Source organism: Halichoerus grypus, chromosome 10 (assembly GCF_964656455.1).
Source record: "Halichoerus grypus chromosome 10, mHalGry1.hap1.1, whole genome shotgun sequence".
NCBI lineage: Eukaryota > Metazoa > Chordata > Mammalia > Carnivora > Phocidae > Halichoerus > Halichoerus grypus.
In genome coordinates, this window is record NC_135721.1 from 36,842,462 (window position 1) to 36,863,879 (window position 21,418).

At 42.6% G+C, this 21,418-nt stretch overlaps 2 protein-coding genes across 10 annotated transcripts in view; both read left to right on the plus strand.

Moving 5' to 3' along the window:
* Nucleotides 1-18,524, plus strand: part of IL36G (interleukin 36 gamma) — a 42,240-nt gene extending 23,716 nt beyond the window's left edge. For 5 of the 8 annotated variants that reach the window (XM_078056314.1, XM_036103797.2, XM_036103795.2 and 2 more), the window contains 4 exons: nt 11,145-11,218; nt 11,687-11,791; nt 12,484-12,623; nt 15,610-18,524. In XM_078056314.1, coding sequence (XP_077912440.1) covers nt 11,164-11,218; nt 11,687-11,791; nt 12,484-12,623; nt 15,610-15,819 — 510 coding nt within the window. In that variant the 5' untranslated portion in view covers nt 11,145-11,163 and the 3' untranslated portion in view covers nt 15,820-18,524. Of the gene's footprint in view, nt 1-704; nt 3,998-11,144; nt 11,219-11,686; nt 11,792-12,483; nt 12,624-15,609 lie in introns of those variants that run through there. The other 3 variants (XM_036103798.2, XM_036103803.2, XM_036103794.2) reach the window with 3 other exon arrangements.
* The window catches only part of IL36B (interleukin 36 beta), a 55,843-nt gene that overhangs the window by 23,652 nt on the left and 10,773 nt on the right, over nt 1-21,418 (plus strand). Inside the window, exon 1 of one of the 2 annotated variants that reach the window (XM_036103808.2) lies at nt 12,511-12,623. The exons of the other annotated variant lie outside the window; for it this stretch is intronic. The gene's annotated coding sequence lies outside the window, so the exon portion shown is untranslated. Of the gene's footprint in view, nt 1-12,510; nt 12,624-21,418 lie in introns of those variants that run through there. 2 annotated transcript variants of the gene reach the window in all.

The window sequence follows — 21,418 nt, forward strand, 5'->3', positions numbered from 1 at the left end:
AGTCTGGCAGTTTGTTTTTTTGTTTTGTTCTTTTTACAAAGCTAAACACAGTCTTACTGTGTGATCCAGCAATTGCATTCCACACAAAATTTGCACATGAATGTTTATCGTAGCCTTTAGGGCTTCAGAATATCATATTTTCCCCCAAAATATTATCCAAAATGTTGTATTAATATCTTATGAATATTTTAGAAATTCAATTGTTTAATAAAATTAATTGGTTACCAAAATTTTAATTTATTAAGTATTTCGTGTGATTTGTTTTGAAATATCCTTAAACATAAAGATAACCTAAAATTTTAAGAATTAATTTTCTGGAGCCATAAGGCCTTTATTTATATTAAATAGATTAATGCTTTATGGAGATTTATTTTCTAGCCAGCATAATAGATAATTTTGATTAAAGCTGAGAAGTCTCAGACTGACGAGACAAATGTTTGTTTTGTTTGGGGAAAAACAAACAAGAAATTAAGCTTATCTTATTTAATTTTTTTTAAGAAACTAAGTTTAAATCACCAATTAGGCAATATAGTAGAGAACACCTCGGTTCGGATTTGCCCAACTGATAATTCTCCTTCTCATTAGTCTAAACACCTCATTCATATGGAAAAATGATCAGAGAATCAGCAGTACCAAACCAACTACTCTAGCAGTTTACCATAATACATTCATTTCATTTTTCTTTTTAACTTTTTATTAGAAATAATAATAGACACAGAAGAAGTTCAAAAAAAGTACAGGAGTTTACAAATATCATTCACCTAGCTTCCTCTAATGTTAGAAACTTAAATAACCATCTCCAGCCCAGAGAGGGTGGCTACCAATGAGTTCTTCAGGAGACTGGAGTGCCCCTCACCAACACATTTGCTCTTGGTCCCTCGGGTCATCCTGGGGTGGGTGATTAATGGGCAGCTGAGTAACAGGTGTGTTCCAACATTCTCTCCATCTCCCTGAGCCTCCTGGACAGCAACAGCTCAACCTGAGCTACATATGTATTTACAATGTCAGCACTCTGTGGCAATGACTAATTCATCGTAGGGTTTCTAGAAGGGAAGTAGATGGAGATGCTTCTAAGGTGCTGCTTAACATGTATGAGAAAAAAGTTCTAGGTGTGGTAGGCAGAAAACCTAACTTGAATTGCTATAGTGGAGGATTCATGGCTTCTTACCCGCTTTCCAGACTGAAGGAAGATCACAGACGTGAAAAGCCCTTTGAGGCAAAGGCCAGGTCCCTTTGAAGAATTTTGCATAGTGGTGTGTTACAGGCTGAATTGTGTCTCTTCCCTGCCCCCCCTTCACATGTTTAATCTCTAACTCTCAATGTGACTGTGTTTGGAGATGGGGGGCCTTTAAAGGAGCCATTAAGGCTAAATGAGGTCATGATAGTGGGGTCCTAATCTAAATAGAACTGCTGTCCTTACAAGAAGAGGAAGAGACACCAGGGATGCGTGTGCACAGAGGAAAGACCACAAGAGGGCACAGCGAAGAGAGAAGCCTCAGGAGAAACCAAAGCTGCCAAAACCTTGATCTTGGACTGCCAGCCTCCAGAACTGTGGGAAACAAATTTTTGTTCCTTAAGCCACCGTGTGTGTGGTATTTTGTTATGGCAGCCCAAGCAGACTAATACAAGGTGACAGGTAAATAGTAGGACTCTTCCCCCAAGCTTTACCCAGAGACACTTGTGGCCATTTATCAGAGGACTGTGTCCTGGGAAGAGAGAAAGACTTTCCAGGGGTTTCAGATATTGGCTCCATCCTGATGCTGATCCCTAGAGATGCAAAATGCTGCTGTGGTCCATCAAGCCAGGTAGAAGATTATAAAGGTCAGGAGACAGATGGACTTTGGAGTTTAGTCTGTCTGAAGACCCAGCCTTATATTACTTTCTCAGGCTTAGAATCTATCTAATTTAAATCAATAAATTTAGTGATTGGCAACATGCCCATTTTGGGTTCCTTCTCATAAAGTGAGGGTTACTATGGAGAGAATGCAAAGGGGAAGCCCCTAGAATTCTTCCTCACCCCTGCCAAGATAATAAACTCAAAACCAAAAGCAATACTACACACCTGGGGGAATGACTAGAATTAGTGTCATCATCAAAGACTCGAAAGATGCAAGGTTATTAATTTTACATCCCCGTTTAATTTGCCTTTTTGGCGGATACAAATACTGCATAGGTTGCAGAGAATGCCAGGAGATCATCATAAACTTTAACTTGTAAAGCCAGTTGAAGCTGCAGATCTGCATGTATTGTCCTTACTGGAGCAAATAAATGCAGCCCAAGACCTAGTATACAGCTATTCACCTAGAAAATGTTTTTTTTTAAACCCTGTATCTATGAGCAAAGATGACCAGAAACAATTTGCCTTCACATGCAAGACTGTGTTGCCTCGTGTCTGTATCAGCTCTCCAGTTCCTTATCATCGTAAGTCCTGGGGACCGGGTGTTGGCCCATTACATTGATGACAGTATGCTAATTGAATTTGGTAAGCAAGAAATAACAAACACACTAGATGCCTTAGAAAGAGAAATGCTAGTGAGATGCATTCAGGGGTGTGCTATATCGGTGAAATTTCCAGGAGTCCAGTAGTCTAGGACATCTCAGAATATCACCTAAAAAGTGATAGACAAATTGTTGGATTTTGTATTTCCCAGCATGGAAAAAAAAGAAAGGCACAGTGCTTAAGGGGCTTCTTTGGATTTTAGGGTTAGCATTCCTTGTCTGGGCATACAGTTTTGGTCCATGTACCAAATAATCCATAAAGCTGCTAGTTTTGATGGGTCCTAGAGCCAGAAAAGATTATGCCGAATGTCCAGGTTGGGATGTAAGCTTATTTGCCCCATGGGCCTTAAGAATTAACAGACCCACTGGTTCTAGAAGTGTTTGGGGCAGATAGAGGTACGTAATGGAGCTCTTACAAGCCCCAGGTGAAAAATGATAGGGAAAATCACTGGGGTTTTGGAATAAGGCCATGTCCTCTTCTGCTTTGCTGAAAATCAGCTCCAGAATTGCTATTTGTTTATTACAGGGTGTGAGTTCCTAACCATGAGACATGAAATGACTATCCTATTTAAAATGCCCACCATGAGCTTGGAATGACCTGATCTACCAAACCATAAAATTGGACAGGCACAGGAACATTCTATTTTAAAAACAATGGTGTGTAGGAGACCAGGCCCGAGCATATCTGAAAGGCAAAAGTCAGCTTCATAAGCTGGTAGCTCAGACTCCCATGATATCTGCTCCTACAGCTTTTCCACCCATTTCTTAATTCATACCAGGGTCTCATGGGGAGATCTAGAATAGAGGAGAAAAAGTGGAGGCCTGATTGGGTGTATGCATGGATCTGCTGGCCCCAGCTGGAAATAGATGGCTACTGCCATTTCACTATAGCCCCTTCAGGTTGCCTTGAAAAATAATGATGAAGGGAAATCCTCCCATTGGTCAGAACTTGAGGTAGCATATTTGGTTATTCATTTCGTGTTGGAGGAGATCTGTGATACAGATCTACACTAATCCATGGGCCAATGAGTTGGCTAGCTGGGCAGAAACTTGGAAAGAAAAAGGTTAGAAAATTGGCTACAAGGAAGTGTAGAAAGTGGTATGCAGGTGAACCTCACAGAATGGACACAGAATGGGAAATGTGAAGATATTTGTTTTCCAAATGAGTGCCTACCAAAGGGAATCTACTGCAGAGGAGGCTCTCCATAAATGAGAGGTCAAAGTGTCCCAACCTGTGGATGTCAGTCTTCCCCAGTCACTTGCCTACCCAATGGGTCCATGTACAAAGTGACCATGGTGGCAGATATGGAGATTATGCATGGACTCAGCTGCTTGATTTCCGCTCAACAAGTTTGATTTGGTTACTGCCACTGAAGAGTGCTCAAACCATCATCAACAGAGATCAACAGAAAACTACTGATATGGCACCATTTCCTGGTGAAACCAGCCAGCTCCCTGGTGGCAGATTGGTTGTATTGGACTGTTCTGTTATAAAGAGGTCAGTGCTTTTTTCTTGTAGAGATACATATAAATTTTGTGTATTGATTTATCTTCTCAACTCATAGTACGACACCATTTGCAGATTTACTGAATGACTCTATCTAAGATGTCCCACATAGCATCACTTCTAACTAAGGGTTATGTTTTTCAGTAAAGGCATTGTGGCAACAAGTTCACACTCATGTAATAATTCATTGGCTTTACCATGTGCGGCTATCTTGATAGAATAGTGGAATGGTCTTTTGAAGAGTCACATGTGGTGCCAAGTAGAACACATCACTTTGAGAGAGTGCTGTCTTACTGAAAGTAGTGTATTCCTTAAACCACTGGTTGATAAATGTTGCTGTCTTCCTCATGACGGGAATGCAGAGGTTCAAGAGCCAAAGAGTAGAGTGGGGAAGAGCCCCTCTTACTCTTAAACCAAATGGCATACTGTAGGAACTTTTTCTTCTTGTTATGTGACCCTAAGCTCCATGGAAAGGAGGTTCTAGTGCCCAGGAATGAAATGCTTCCACTAGGGAATACAGTCAAGGATCTGAGGAATTAGAAGCTGAGATTGCCCAATAGCCATTTGGCCCCTCATGTCATTGAATAAACAGGTAGAAAGGAGTCACCTTACTGGTTGGGGTGATTAATACTGATTATTTAGGGAAAACTAGGTTGCTGCTACTCGATGGAGGTACATAGGACTGTGTCTGGAACCCAAGGGATTCCCTGGAGAAAGTCTTATTACTCCTCTGCCTGGTAGTTTCAGACAATGGAAAACTGTAGCACCCAAAAAAGAGCACCAAGGACTCAGAGTCTACAGAAACAAAGGCTTGATTTACCCTCAAGGTGAAGAAGAGCATCCTACTTAGGTACTCGTAGAAGGCAAGGGGAATATGGGATAGATGGTGGGAGAAGGCAGCTATGATTACCAAATTAGACCTTGTGAATAGCTACAGAATCAAGGAGTCTATCAGTTGACTGCTTAACTATTTCTTCCTCATTCCTGTCTTTTCCTCTAACTTATATGAGTAACACTGGGAATGGCTTTTAAAAACTTTCAGTTGGGAGTATGACCACATTGACCTAACTTGTAATGATTCAGAAGCTGCTGTCTTTTTATATTTCGCTTGGGATAGGAAGCACAGATTTCCGACTCATGGAATAAGAACATGGACCTGAGGGGCAAAAGGCTTAGCCTATGCTGGATGACTTCATCAAGTCTTGATGACTTTTCATTCACTGGAAGGAAATTGGAGGGTGGGAAGAGAGTGAGGTCAGGATATTTATTGCTGGTTCCTTCCCTCTGGGGTCACCTCAGGCTGTTTTTCTTGAGGCAGGTCATGGCTTCTATTATGTTGCCCTCTCCACAAAGCTCTCTCTCGTGGGTTCTGGTAACTGTTTCCTCCTCCTGTCCTTTCAGGCCTATGAGTGATAAGAGGTATATCCTACTGTTACTAGCCCTGGGGTTCAGCATTATCTATGCCTTGGCATTTCCCTACACTCTGCCCACATCTTTATAAATAATCCCTTTATTACATTTACCTCAAATTGCCAAATTTTGAATGTGTCATATATTTCTTGTTAGGACCTGACTGGTACAGCATGGCTCTCAAGTTCACCCAAGCAGACTTGAAAGACTTTGATGTGGGAGAGACATTCTCTTTCTTGCAAAAATGTAAATGTCTGAGCATGCAGTTCTTTTTTTTTTTTTTTAAGATTTTATTTATTTATTTGAGAGAGAGAATGAGAGAGAGAGAGAGAGCACAAGAGGGGGGAGCGGGAGAGGGAGAAGCAGACTCCCCGATGAGCAGGGAGCCCGATGCGGGACTCGATCCCGGGACTCCAGGATCATGACTTGAGCCGAAGGCAATCGCTTAACCAACTGAGCCACCCAGTCGCCCTGAGCATGCAGTTCTGATTCTCACAGAAAATTATCTTACAGACATGAGGGAACCTGGCCTTAAGTACTGAATGTCAGTTCAGAAAAGAATTAACTCAATGCTGATCCTTACTGACATTATGAAACTATCAGATCAGCAGTTCTGATCCTGTGCTACTTCTGGACTGCCAAGTATATGATCTAATGAATATTTTGATCACTTTGAATTGGAGTTTTCCAGCTTTTGAAGCTGAAAGTAAACTTAACTGATAGATTCTTATAAGTAGAATTGATGAGTCATGAGGTACACACACTTAGATTTTTAATAGCTCCTGCAAACTTGCTTTCCAAAAAGGCTGTGCTGATTCACACATCCATCCATATGGTGAGTTTCCTTACCACCATTGCCTACCACCTTTTTAATTTGTGCCTTCCTGATGGGTGGAATTGGAATCTCATTGTTGCTTTGATTTGCATTTTGCTAATTACTAGTATGGTTAACTATAATTACTTCTATTTGTTGGATATTTATATTTTCTTCTCAGCAAAATGCTTTTTACATCTATTGTTTATTTTTCTATAAAATTACTTGCATTTTTTAAACTAGTAGGAACTACTTAAAAACTTTGAATATTAGGTATTAGCTTGTTAGATGTATTGCAAACATTTTCTTGTAGGCACCTTATCTTATAACTTTCACCCATTGTGTGTTTTGTCCAAAATTCTAAAATTTTGATGATGTTCAATTTATCATCTTTTCTTTCATGGCTTTTGTATTTCATGTGATGTGGATTGTTGGACTAAAAGTTCTCTGTCATTGACTCTTTGTCCAGGAATTTCAAACTTTAGGCGTTTAACCTAAACTTTTCCTTAAATGTTTTACCACAAGCTGTCTGATGAAGACTTTAGCTGTTTGCTTTTTACATTTTGGTTACAAATAAGTGTACAATTTGGTCAATAGATGTTTTAAATTTAGTGAAATGTACCTTGATGTTGGTCCTGTATAGTTGGATTCTTTTGTCTTGATGCCTTTAATGCTTCTATTTATTTCTGCCATTTTGGTGAGGAGTGTGGGGGTTATTTTTGTTAACTTATCTTTCATTTTCACATGAAGGAGAGGAAGCTGTTAAATAGCATGTTGGCCCGCAACTGAAAGTCTGGGTTTTCGTGGAAGACCCAGCTTGAGGAAAGACGTGAGGATAGGTCAGCCCACAGGGAAGCAAGTCTTAGACAATGGGCTTGGGCTACTTAGAGGAGCAGAGGTTTGTGCAAGTTCAACTACATCATCATACCCACATTGGGTAAAGGCAGTCCTACAGAGGTCACCCTGGGAATTTCCTTGGCATCCCATTTTCCCAAATCTACTCAAGTACAAATGGCCCAGGCTGTTCTCTGTGGTCTGTGGTGCACATCATGTTGCACCATTATTCAACCAAGGGGAGTGCCAGTTCTCTCCCAGTAGCAATTCCCAGGCCAGACTGCCAGCCCTGCTTGTAGGTAGCCCTTGATAGGATGTGAGCTACAGTGGCTTTGGTCCTTTTGGGAGCGCCAAGGGAGCTGGTGAGCACTGGAGCAGAGAGCCCTGAATTAGGGAATTGGGAATTATAGATTCTAAGCCCAGTTCTACTATGAATTTGATTCTGTTATTTTTCAACTATGGGGAGCAGATAAGCTCTACTACTTCATGGTTCCTTCTGCTTTATTTGTTGTGAATGTCAGCTTGGCCACATGAATACATTGTTATGGAGATTGTGCATCTATGAACAGGTTCTAGAGATTCTAGTGGTGATGAATGGCCAAGCCCTCTCCCCCTGCCTGGTTTCCATTGATGTTCCCTCCACTTACCAAGATCATGGGCATGTTAAGTGAGCAAAATAGCAGGACTTGATACCAAACAAGCATGGATGATAATATCTTAGAGTTTAAAAATTGGAATCTGGACTTCATGATCTCTTAAAATTATTTCCACGTCTAGTGGATGGAACTGGGGGGTATTATGCTGAGCGAAATAAGTCAAACAGAGAAAGACATGTATCATATGACCTCACTGATATGAGGAATTCTTAATCTCAGGAAACAAACTGAGGGTTGCTGGAGTGGGGGTGGGGTGGGAGGGATCAGGTGACTCAGTGATAGACACTGGGGAGGGTATGTGCTCTGGTAAGCGCTGTGAATTGTGCAAGACTGTTGAATCTCAGATCTGTACCTCTGAAACAAATAATGCAATATATGTTAAGAAAAAAAAAAAAGAAGAAGAAGATAGCAGGAGGGGAAGAATGAAGGGGGGGAAATCGGAGGGGGAGATGAACCATGAGAGACAATGGACTCTGAAAAACAAACTGAGGGTTCTGGAGGGGAGGGAGGTGGGAGGATGGGTTAGCCTGGTGATGGGTATTAAAGAGGCACGTTCTGCATGGAGCACTGGGTGTTATGCACAAACAATGAATCATGGAACACTACATCTAAAACTAATGATGTAATGTATGGTGATTAACATAACAATAAAAAAATTTAAAAAAAGATAAAAAAAAATTATTTCCACGTCTAGGATCTTTGGCTTTAAGAGTACTTACTTGAATTCAATTCAAGCCACACTTAATGGTGTGCATAATTTTCATTGTTGTATGTGACAATAGGACATTAATAGAATCTGACAAACTGGGTTATGTTTACATAGCGGAATCATATTCCTTTTTATAACCAGCATAAATATTGATAGTCCTCTCAAATATAGCTAGGGTATCATGTAATCATATTATCCATCCCTTCTACTCTAAGACAAAAGTTCTGGTCCATTTCTTCAGTAGATGGGCTCTCTGCTTCTCAATTATCCACTCCAGTGGTTCAGTTCTTCCCTCTTATCACCATCACTCCTATTTTAATTTCTCTGATAGTTATTCGCACTAAAGTTTAAACTGGAGACTTCAGAATGGAACTGATTGCTGGCAATTCTGGAAAGTACTGGATGCTCTGAATGTTGGGAAGGGAGGGAAAATTCAGTGGAATGAGAGGCTGAGGCCAAAGAGGACACATGTCATCATAAGACATAGGTTTTTGCAACCTTCTTCTGGGCATGGAAAATTCAAGCTATACTCAATGGCTTTTGAATCAATGAAAATACAGTTCTCTGGGTTGTGTCCCTTGGGCCCTCTGAGCATCTCTTGGGCTGATGTCTCCTCTCCACATTTGTGGTTCATGCACTGAACAGACTACACTCTCTTTTCAGAGGTCTGAGCATCAGTTTGGCAGAGAGTCCCCTCTAGAGGTCTGGGCATCAGTCCTATAAGATCCTTCCTTTGAGCTCCTAGGTTCTTTTGTTCCCTCTTGTTTCTTTCCTGTAGTTGTTAATTTTGGGGATACTTCAGCACCTTCTTGTTATTCTTTAGCCTTCTAACATATTTTGTAACCAGTTCCCTTTGAAATTCCTTGTGTGGGTTCTGCTTTCCACACTAGATCCTGATTGAAACAGAGACCTAAGGAATTTGGGGGCCAGATGATAGGACCCTTTAGATGCCATTTTGTGGTGAACATCCCAAGAAAGGAGGTATGTTGATTGATACATAATGGAGAGGCTCTTCAGTTGAAGAGGGGACCCAAGAGAGGTGACACTGACTGAGCCTGGCTTTGAACACCAGTGTGTCTGAATTCATTATCACACTCTCTTCTGGGGTAACAGATAAACTGGAAGCCAAAAGTGATGGGATTGAGGCCTCAACAAGAAAGGACCATATTCCTCCAAGGGCAACAAGGAGATGGGGGTGAAAAGTATGAGAGGTTGAGCAAGGAACTTTTCAGGGCTGGGAAGAGGAGCTCATGGAGGTGCTTGCCTAGAAGGCTCTGTCTTAGCCCTTCCCTCCCACCCCCCAGCTAGGCCGGTAAATAGGAAGTTGTTTCCAGTCTGTTTTTTGAAATTCACCTCAGTCAAGTTAGCTTGTGCAGCAGAAAATTTTTGTGCTTGACCTCAGCAGATGGAGGGTGGGGGTGTAACAAACATGGTACCTCCCACCAAAAATAGTAATAATAGCTGTTACCATTCACTGAGAACCTACAAATGCCCTGCATTACTAGAACAGAGGGTGGGGGATAAGTTGGGATCTGGGGCTCAGTTTTTAGGGAGATCATTGCTGACTATTTTAGTTCTTAGGCAGTTCTGGAGTCCACTGCATTTTGGGGGCACCAGGGACCAGGCTTGCCTCTGTTAAGGGTATGCTGCTCAGTGCCTGTGGCTTCCCAAGGGGGTGGAGGTGCTGAAAGAGTACAGTAAGGGAGCTTTCAGCCTAGTCCGCTTTTCAGGGGTGGCCTGGGTGGTTCAGGCATAGTTGGATGGCCAGGAATGCCATGTGGACCCTGCCTGAAGTCCACAGCTAATTTTGCAATCACAGGACTCCCTTAGTAGAACTGTAGAGGGCAAGCTTGCCTGCCTCAACAGATGGACTCCTTTTGTGAAGGGCCTGGCATTTCCAGTTACAGCCTGAGTGAAAAGGCAGGAGAACTGAGTTCTGGGGAAGTCCCTCAGTCTCCCCTTGCTGAGAAGCCTGGGGTCCGTCATCAGCTCTATTTCCGTGTGGGCGTGGCTCGGTGCCTCCTTCTCTGGCAGCTCATGTTGATGCTGTGATTTCTTCATCTGAGTCTCAGGATATTCTGACATGTAATTGCCACGCCCCACCAAGGTAGGTGGCACCTCCCCCATTGTACCAAATAAATGGCAGTCTCTGTCAGAGCCCATCACTGCTCTTGGGAGCTGTTGGAGCTGTGATTCAGTCCCCTGCACTTTTGATAAAGGTTCTCCAACTTTTCAGCCTTCCCTCTTTTCTGTGCTTTAGGGCTCAGGGAAGGGATGGGGCTATGCCAGGCTCTGTGTCTTGTCCAGTGCTTGTCTAGCTGCTTCTCACTTTCTCACTTCCCAGGGAGTTGCTGGGATCCTGGCAGAGCTGCTCTGCCCCCAGGCAGAAGCAGATGTCAATGGGGGCAGGAGGAGGAGACACAGGCATTAGGCGGCTATGGGTATTTAAGGTCAAAAGTCATGCCTGGCTTAGAACTTCTAGGAAGATACTGTAACTGGCTGGATTTTCGGGTGGAGGAAGTTCTGCCCCATGTTTCCTCCTTGTTGGTACCTTGAAGTTTTGTCTCAGGAGGTGGCTCAGATTTTCTGACTAGGCTTTGTGTCAGGCCAGGCTTCCCAGCTCCTTGTCCAGAATGAGGATCTCAGTAACTAGTGTCCTGGAAAGGTCTTGGAAATGTCTCCTGATGCTCATGTCTCCTATCACTGTCCCCACAGGTGTTGAGACAACCCCACTATGACATGCATTCGAGGAGTCCCTATCTCTGGAGAACCCTTTACAGCAGGTGATGGTGAGATGGGGCTCTGGAGGCCTGGGACACCTGTACTCATACCTGTCTCTTCTGGATCTTCTGGATATGCCCCAGCATTTTCTGCCCCTCTTTGTGTATAGCCCTTACCACTCAGTGCTCTCCAGCTTTCCCTGGACAGTGAGCTTCTACAGGGTGGGGAGCAGTGCTTATTCTCTGCTCTAACTCCAGACCCAGGACCAAGCCAAGCACACAGTAGTCATCAGAGGGAGTAGCTGGTCTTGACACACATGTCCTATGGGACAGTTTACCCTCTTAGACCATTTGCAGCCCTGGCCCTCCTCACCACAACCCATAGTTTTCCCAGAAAGAAAGGCTGAGCTGAGGGTCATGTGAATGCTGTCAGTTTTGGTGTGTAAACCCTGGACCTTCCTTCCTGAAGGGCCTAGCATCTAGCAAAGCGGCCTAGTTATAATGGTTCTTCATTATTCTTTTCTATTTAAACTGTAGTGAATAAACCTCATACTGGGGAGGTCTCCGACTTGAATCAGCAGGTGTGGATCCTTCAGGGTCAGACCATTGTGACAGTTCCACGGAGTGACAATGTAACCCCAGGTGAGTGGTCATCCCGTGGCTGCTGCCTTGGAGGCAAGGGAAGGGTCACATTAGTGCACCTGGGATGCTGGCACTGGCCTTTTGTGAAAGGGTAGCTTGACAACAGGGCCCACCTGGAAGGAGGAGAATTTCACACCTGCCTGGGAAGCCATGTCAGGGAGAAGTTTGTCTGGACTAGGGTTTAGAAAGCAGAGAGGGTAGAGCAGCCTCCTGGGGGGCAGGAGAGCTGCTTTCAGTGACTAATGGCCTGTCCCATGGAAGAGGAGTATTTTATTCTGCCTGGCTTCAAGGTGTTCTAAAAGGACTAAATGAGTGGGTACAGGAAGGCAGATTTCAACATCACATTAAGCAAAACTTGCTAATGGACAGAACTCTTCAAGGATCAGAGGGGCTGCCTGGGGTTGGAGCTTCCCACCTTCAGGTGTTTACGCAGAGGTATGACAATCTCTAGGACAGGGTCTGCCACCTGTTTAACTCTGTGTGTTTGCTCCATTTCCTAGGGACGTGACTGGTATGTCATATGAATGAATGAATGAATGAATGAATGAATGAATACAGTAGTTGGCCATTTGGTGGGCCTGGGGTAGCAGGGATGACACTCAAAAGGTTTCTTCCTGCCCCACCTGAAAGATGCTGGCCTTGTCCTGACTTCAAGAGGAAACTGACACCATCTCCCCTCTTATCTTTATTAGTCACTGTCACTGTTGTCCCATGCAAGTATCCAGAGTTGCTTGAGCAAGGAAGAGGAGTTCCCATTTATTTGGGAATAGAGAATCCAGATATGTGTCTGTCTTGTGAGAACATAGAAGGGCAGCCCACTTTGCAACTGAAGGTGAGTATGAAAAATGACGTTTAAAAAAAAGGCCAATTTCTTTTATAAGATGTTTATTTGGTAGGTGATCTAATTTTAGAATTAAAAAAAGAAATATTCACCTATTCTTTTTTTTTTTAAGATTTTATTTATTTATTCATGAGAGACAGAGAGAGAGAGAGAGGCAGACATTGAGGGAGAAGCAGGCTCACCGTGGAGCAGGGAGCCTGATGTGGGACTTGATCCCAGGACCCTGGGAGCATGACCTGAGCTGAAGGCAGATGCTTAACCGACTGAGCCACTCAGGCACCCAAGAAATATTCTTCTATTCTTAAACATAGTTAATATTCCTGGATATTTTTGAGTAGTGTACATGCAATTGAGTTATCCTGACCCTCACTAGTTGAGGATGTTTGTCTTTCTTGAATTTTGAGATATTCTCAACCATTGTTTCTCTCTTTCATTCTGCCTTATCTTTCCTTTTGGAATTCCTATGCCTTAGTCATTGGAACTTCTAGATCCCTCTTTAATATCTTGTCTAATTTTCCATACTTTCTATCCTTTCATTGTTTTTGTTTTTTGCTTGTTGCATCCTGGGAGAATTTCTTGGTTCCATTTTCGAAGTCATGATTCCATTTTAAGCTCTTCCTATCTGCTAAATCATTCTCCCCTTGCTGTTTTCTGAAATTTCAATCTTTACTCTTGTTCCATAAACTTCAGCTCCATAAACTTCTATTTAATTCAATTCAATTTAATTTAACCCCATCAAATTCAGTTCAGCAAATGTGTGAGCTCTTACTGGCCTCTAGCTCTGTTGTGGCCATCTGACATACATTGGGGCACAGAACAGCAGAGAGCCCTGCCCTCATGGGGCATGGATTCTAGCAGGAGGAGAGAAATGGTAGACAATAATTATCAGGATGGGTAAGTTGGTGATGTGTGTAAGAGTGTTATGTCCCCTGGGAGAGCAGGATAGAGAGGTGGGCAGTGCTAGACCCAGGTGGAGTCGGGTTGCCATAGAAAATAGTGCAGCAGGCATGCTAAGATTTTAACAGACAGTAGAAGGCAACAAGAGAGTTAGCCAGCTGGGTGTCGGTGAGGGCAAGGATTAGCAGAGAAAACAGTGACAGGAGTGAATTAGGGAGGAGGAGTTCAGAGAGATAAAGGCAGATCACAAAGGGCCTTACTGGCATTTATAAGGACTTTGCCTTTCAATTTGAGTGAAATGGGGAATTATTAGAATGTTTTTAATAGGAGAGTGACATGAATGGACATAGGTTTTAAAATAATTATTTTGGTTGCTAGCTGAAAGCAGACTGTGGTGGACAGCAGGGGTGAAAGTCCTATGGGGAACTTCGACGTGATCTAGGTGAGATCTGATGGATGAGGGGATAGCAGTGAAGGTAGATAGAAGCCAGTCTGACTCTGAAAATATTTTATTTAAATTGAGGCAACAGGATTTGCTGACAGAGTGAATGTGGAGTGTGGTGAAGGTGGACTGAGAATTACATTTTCAGCTAAGTCCTGTCTAGTAAGCCGCCCTTCTATCGTGGTTTTGTCCTCAGATGGACTGAGAATCGACCACTGCATTTTGCCATGTGTGGGTCCTTAGGGACCTTGGTGACAGCAGTGTTGCTGCAGTGCTGGAGGTGAAAGCCTGGATGGAGGGGGTTTAAGAGAGGGACAGGAAGGGAGAAATCCAAGACAGCATATATAAACAACTATTACAGGGAAATTTCTGCAAAGGGAAGCTGGGAACAGTGATAGGCAATCAAAACAGTTATTTTTTAAGATGGTAGAATGACAGCAAATATGCTAATGGGAATGATGGAGAGAAAGCCAAAATGATGAATTGCTAGAGGAGCAGGCATAAGCTGGGGATGGCAGATGGGACCTGCAGCCCAGTCCTTCCTAGGCCGGACATTGAAAGGGAGGAGGAGGACGTACTGGAGTTTGAAATGAGAAAGTGTCTTTTTTTTTTTTTTTAAAGATTTTATTTATTTATTTGAGACAGAGAGAATGAGAGAGAGAGAGCACATGAGAGGGGGGAGGATCAGAGGGAGAAGCAGGCTCCCTGCTAAGCAGGGAGCCTGATGCGGGACTCGATCCAGGGACTCCAGGATCATGACCTGAGCCGAAGGCAGTCGCTTAACCAACTGAGCCACCCAGGCGCCCTGAGAAAGTGTCTTTTTATTTGTTAAACACATCTCTATTGAATTTCTCTGTGTTGAGGAATGCAGTGATGAACAAATCTGGCAGTAATGATATGATTGATGGATAAATATACTAAGTTCAGATGGTAATCAGAACTAATGAAGAAAATAACCTGGTAGCGAGACAGGGAGGGGGTTCGAATGTGGCTGAATTACAGACCATTCCTGTGTAGTGGCTTTCTGGAGATCTTTAATTTAGTTAGAAATACTTATTTTACTTAAATACATGGTATATAAACATACAAAATATACTTCTATATGTGACATAGAAGGCATTTTCTGATTGCTCTATTTACTTTGTTGTTGTTTTTTGAATGCAAATCCTTTGGTTTGTTAGACCCTCTGTGTCTTTTTCCTGGCACTGACCTTTCTCACATGCTGGCAGTTGGTCAAAGACTAACACGGAACTTTGGTTAGAGCAATGGTGTTTGCAGGGCGGCGGCCCTCACTGCTGCGGCTTTGGTGGGAGAGGTCCTTGGTTTTTTGCTGCAAATCTGCATCTCCTTCCTTTTCCTCCGCTTGGCTTCTTGTGTGAGAAGAGTTCCAACTCATTGTTCGAGTGTGCCCACGTGTTCATTAACCTGTTCCTTGTGTCATTCCTCCTCCGTCTCTGGATTTGAGGCTGGGGGCTGGGAAGGTGAGATGGTGTGCTCACTCTGCTGCTCCTAGGCCTGTTTTAATAGAGGGATCAGGCTTTCTCGAGCTTTGGAACATTTACTGATTGCGTGCAAGTAATGTTGAAGGACTCAAACAGCCTCTGCTTCTCCTGCGGGGCCTTCTCTGTCATATTTTAGGAGGAGGAGATACTGGATCTGTACAATGAAGTCGAGCCTGTGGAGCCCTTCCTCTTTTACCACTCAAAGAATGGCAGGACCTCCACCTTCGAGTCCGTGGCCTTCCCTGGCTGGTTCATCGCCTCCTCTGACAGAGGCCACCCCATCTTCCTCACTTCGCACCAGGGGGGAGTGTACAATGTTAACTTCAATTTAAATATCAACGCTTGAACTCAGGCTTGAGGGGGCAGCTTGGTCAGAGGTCTTTGTGTTAAATTTTTGAGTTCCCAGTGTGCTTTCCTCTATATTATCTCAGGGTCACTTTCACATCAGTGCTGAGAGGTGGGCAGGACCCTGTTATCACCGCACTTTATGAATGACTTCATGGCAACTGAGGCATAGAATGTGGGCTCAGACATAGGAGGGAAGGGTGATGTGATGTAAGGTTCTGTCAGGCTGAAGCTGTTCATCCCACAGCCATCCCACCGTATGAGTATGAGGATGTCGGGACCCAAAGACATTAGGGCATTCCCTGGGGGTGGATATGGAGAAGGCTCAGAGCTCATGAATCTTACCCAAGACCGGGTGACTAGTGCGGAACTGATTGTTTTTGTTTTGCTTTGTTTCCTTTCCTATTTGGATTACATTTTCCATATAGTTTGTATGTTGCTAGTATATCTCAAGTTGTATAATGTATCCTTTTAAAGGTTAAAGAACTTTTAAAGATAAATAATTCTTAATAACAGTTAAATTATGTTTTTTCCTAATTCTAATATGTAAACATAAGGCCAAATATAAACTTCATGTTTTTACACAATAAGAAAGCTAAAACTAAGATATAAAATGAAATAGCAAACATAGTAAACTGAAATTAGCAAGAGTAATTGAATGAGGATAGCTCTGTGGGTGAGCCTGGGACCGGGGCTTAGCTGGGGGGAGGAGGACCCCTGTCACTGCTGATAGGCTGGGGAGGAGATGATGCATGTAAAAGAGAACTATTATTTCACTACTTTCTGTACAGTCTCACAGCCTTGATTTCTTTGCCTCTTCTAGACTTTTCCTTTTAGGCATACTCACCATCCACATAATCCCTTTAAAAACTGCAGGAAAGGTCCCTTTCTCTGGAACAGAGAGCCTAGCTTTTTCACCAGCCATGCTTCAGATGATGTATTCTGATGAAATTAAATCACTGATTGTGAATTTATTTGTAGAAAGATGTAGCTCAGATATGGTTCTGTATATAATACATTTCTTATTTTGTCTCTGATGTTACAAATGCAGAAAATTCTGTTTGCTTAAATACAATTTCCAAAATAGTACCAGTAAATTAAATTTTTTTTTTCTACTTTTGGACAATCAGACCACATACTCTACTAGCCAGGCCAGTAAGCAATCAGTAAGCACCGATTTAATGCAAGGTCTCTTGATTCTTTAAAGTTTTCTTCTTCAATTACGTATAGTTTTAGCATTGTAGTTTTATAAAAAACAACATTAAAATGGGCACTGAGCTAATTCTGGGATATTAAATAGAAGACTTGGTTATTGAATATTTATGACTATCCTCACTGCTAATAAATGGTGGCGGTGTCTTACATCTGCCAATTTACATTGTTACGTTGTCGGTTGTTACATCTGACAGTTGGGATCCAATGACACATTTGCGTGTGACAGGATTATGGTCTGAGTGTTACAGCATCTCCAGACTACCACAGGCTGTGTGGTGATTCCATTGTCCCATCTCTTTTCTCTACCACCAAAACTGTTCATGCAGACACTGTGACACTTTGGGTTGTCACTTGGCACAGATTTGAGCCCAAACAAAGCTCAAATATGAGTCTTGGTGCCATGTAACTGGCTATCCTGATGATCCAGAAGAGGTTCTGATAACATATTGAGAGTGTAATCAAAATGGAAACATAGTAATCTCATAGTTGTGGAACTGGAGAACAGACTTCCAGGGATCCCTTGACTTATCCGTCACATTTGAGAAAGACCACAACATATGAAATCGTGGAAGGCTCCTGTGAGTAGCAGCATCCTCATTTTCAGGTTTATGGCCTGGTGAACATCTAGTTTTCATACATTTGAATATCAAATGCTCTGACATTGGAGTTCTAGGAGCTCCAGGCCAACATTCCTTGAAGGATTTGGTTCTTTTGGGTCTTTAGCAATGGGGTGGTATAAGGGGCTTGATGCATTGTGTTGGGGGAGGTCATCGAGAGGATATGACCACCAGTTGACCCATGAGCTGGACTCTGGCAGCTGGAGGCTCCTTACCCCCTCCCCTGTCCTTGCAATGTGTGTGTTCTGCTTGCCTTTCCTGCTCCCAGAAGCTGCTCCAAGGACATAAGCCTTGAGATAGTGATGTGATGTTGAGATATCTGGATGGTATATGTGGCCCAACCCAGTTAAAGCCTCTATATATATTTTTAATATTCTAGAGATCTACTTGTCTTGCAGCCACTCAAAGACAAGCGTTGTATGTGAGTTTCCTTGTTTATTAAATTTGCCACCTACCGATCTGGGGTGAATCGTCTCTTTCCTTTTGGTCTCAATCCTGACCCCCACATATGAGGACCAGTTTCACATTATACCCAGGAAGCTCCTGAGGAGGTGTAATCTGACAGATTACACTGAGAGAGGGGCTTTTGGATTCTGGTAAGGAATTAAGAACCTTGTCACCAAAATCACAACTGCAGTGAAACTGTTGAGTGGGATGTTTTTCTGCTTTGGGAATCATATCTTCTGGCACCAGGACTGCTAAAAGACCAAAGACTGCTTCCTGAAGCTGGACCTGATGATACCGTCCCTGAACTCATGAACGACTGGGCATGAGGGACTGAAGATGCTGCCTCCGGGACCCTGAGAACAGTGGCTGTAATAAATAATTCTTCATGTCAATAAAACATTACTTTTTCCTTCTCAGACTTTAAAAAGTTGTTTAAAAGAACATTCTTCCAAAACAATACATGTCTATGATTAAAAGTGATATTCTTCTGCCCTGATCCTATTTCCGTGATGCAACTGTTAACTCTTTTTCAGCTCTTTTTTCAGTTTTCTTCCATGTGTCTAGGGATATATTTACTTCTATTTCTTGAGTTACCAACTTGAGACATTATCTTTTCTACCAGACAGATGTCATTTGCCTCTCTACTGTACAAAAAGCATATGCCCTTTATCTGTTTGCTACAAGTTAATAGAAGTAGTAAGTCAAACAAAATTATATTTACAGAGAGTTAGATGACCTTTGGGTGGGTCCATTAGACAATGCTCTAATATGACATTGAAAAGGCACACAATAATCCTTTTGCCTTTTTCAAGATTTGGATAACTTTTCTGAATGACATCATTTTCCTTCAGCCTTTTCTTTTCATGGGTAAGGAAAGGGGGGATCGGGGCACCTGGGTGGCTCAGTCGTTAAGCATCTGCCTTCGGCTTGGGTCATGATCCCAGGGTCCTGGGATCAAGCCCCGCATCTGGCTCCCCGCTCTATGGGAAGTCTGCTTCTCCCTCTCCCACTCCCCCTGCTTGTGTTCACTCTTTTTCTGTGTCTTTGTCAAATAAATAAATAAGATTTAAAAAAAAAAAAAGGAAAGGGGGGATCCTTGGAAGTGGATATGACTTGCTGCGGACTGCACTGACATTTATTAGAAGGACTGGAAGTATGATAATCTTGATTTTTGGTCTTTCAATTTCTGTCTCCTTGTGTTGGGATGTTATGAAGCACTGTGTGAGAAATCAGCAACAATTACCCAGAGCAAGACAGCAGAGCAAAGTATGAGCCACCTCGTTCCCATTATTGGGGCTATCCTTACCTAGCAGGGTGTCAGCAGATGACCCACCTAGGGCGGAACACTCCTGGCCACCTAAACATTGTTATGTAATGGTGTCAGTGCTGAAATATATTGTGTATCTGTATTTCTCAAACTTGAAACAGTATCAGAATCATCTGGGGTCTGAACTAAAAGCTCAGATGTTTGGGCTCGCTCTGGACGTAGTAAATTAAAACCCATTCACCTCAAAATTCCAACTTAGTAGGTTTAGAGCAGGGCCTAAGAATCAATATTTTACTAAGGGCCTTAAGGAATAGAATGCACTCCCACTGTTCATATGCCCATCATGTCTGTTTTAGGGTAGTTGGCTAATGTCAACTAGCAGAGTGGTTTTATTTGCTTGGGTATCCAGTGACTCTTCTGTGGTTGATGCTTTCTGGTGGGCATTAACATATAATACAAACATCTTCACATTTATGTCCACTCCCATATGTCCATCCACATGTCTTTACTCCCTGTCTCCTTATCTTTCAGTCTTCTGATCAGCGAGCCACTCATTGACTACTGCCCAGGAATCTGTGTGTGTTGTTCCTTTGGGACAATACCAAGTGAATGACCAGTAGTATTACTCCCAGCTACTCCCATTGAATTATTTCCTCTCTTCACTATTTTTCAAGGCACTGCCAAGTGTGGTTGTAAAATAGTTGCGATCCATTTTTGCCTTATAGACCATAGTGAGCTGACCCATGTGTAAACAATACTTGGGCTTTTTTCTCCTCATTCAACTGGCTGTAGGGAGACCCTCCATACAACTGCAAATGCAAGCTAGGGGAAGGGCATTCGTACAATTGTGCTGGGTGACGTGGGGGTCTGCATTACCTGCTCATATAGCTTACATGTACACTCTGGTTCTGCTTGGATTCAATTCTGGATTGAGAGGGAACAGCTGCCGGGCATGTGTCTAACTTTACTGCTTGGTAGTCTGACATAATTCAAATCAAAATGGACAGTTTGGGATGAATGGTCACTTGGTGCCTCATATATGTGTTTCTCCATGAGGGCTCAGTAACACACAAAGAGCTATTTCTGAAAAAAGCATAGAATTCTCTGCTATAGAGGGCACCAGGTGGCTCAGTTGGTTAAGCATTCTCCCTGGGCTCAGGTCACGGTGCCAGGGTCCTGGGATCAAGTTCCATATCAGGCTCCCTGCTCAGCAGGAAGTCTGCTTCTTTCCTTCCCCTTGCTTGTGCTCTCTCTCTCTCTCTCTCTCAAATAAATAAATAAAATCTTTTTTTTTTAAAGATTTTTATTTATTTATTTGACAGAGGGAACACAAGCAGGGGGAATGGGAGAGGGAGAAGAAGGCTTCCCGCGAAGCAGGGAGCCTGATGCGGGGCTCGATCCCAAGACCCTGGGATCATGACCTGAGCTGAAGGCAGACGCTTAACGACAGCCACCCAGGCACCCCATAAATAAATAAAATCTTTAAAAAAATTCTCTGCTATAGAGAATTTTCTGCTTGATGCCCCTCCTTTATTATTCCCCAAAGTGAGCTTTTCCACATGATGAGCTTTAAATTATCTGGGACTGTTTTTGATTTGCCTTTAAGCTGGAAAGAAATTTTGCAGAGTGTGGAATTCCATTGCAAGTCTTTTCTTTCCATGTTTGAGATAATCATTCTACTGTCTTCTGACTGCCATTGTTGTTATTAAGAAGTTAGTTGTCAGTCTTTTGCTTCCTTGAAGATAGTGCCTTTTTATTATCTGTTGCTCTTACTAGCTTATCTTTGTCTTAGATTCTATGCAATTTCAGTCTGATATGGATTTCTTTTTATTTACTTGGGATTTATTGTGTTTCTTAAATCTGTGAATTGGTGTCTTCATCAGTTTGAGGAATTGCTAGCAATTCTTTCTTCAAATAGTGCCTCTGCCCTACTTTATCTTTCCTTTTGGGACTCCAATAAATGTCATAAGCTTTCTTACTTTATTCCCCACATCTTTTCCACCTTTTTCTGTATTTTCCATCATTCTTGTGTCTGTGCTATAATTTGTATTTCT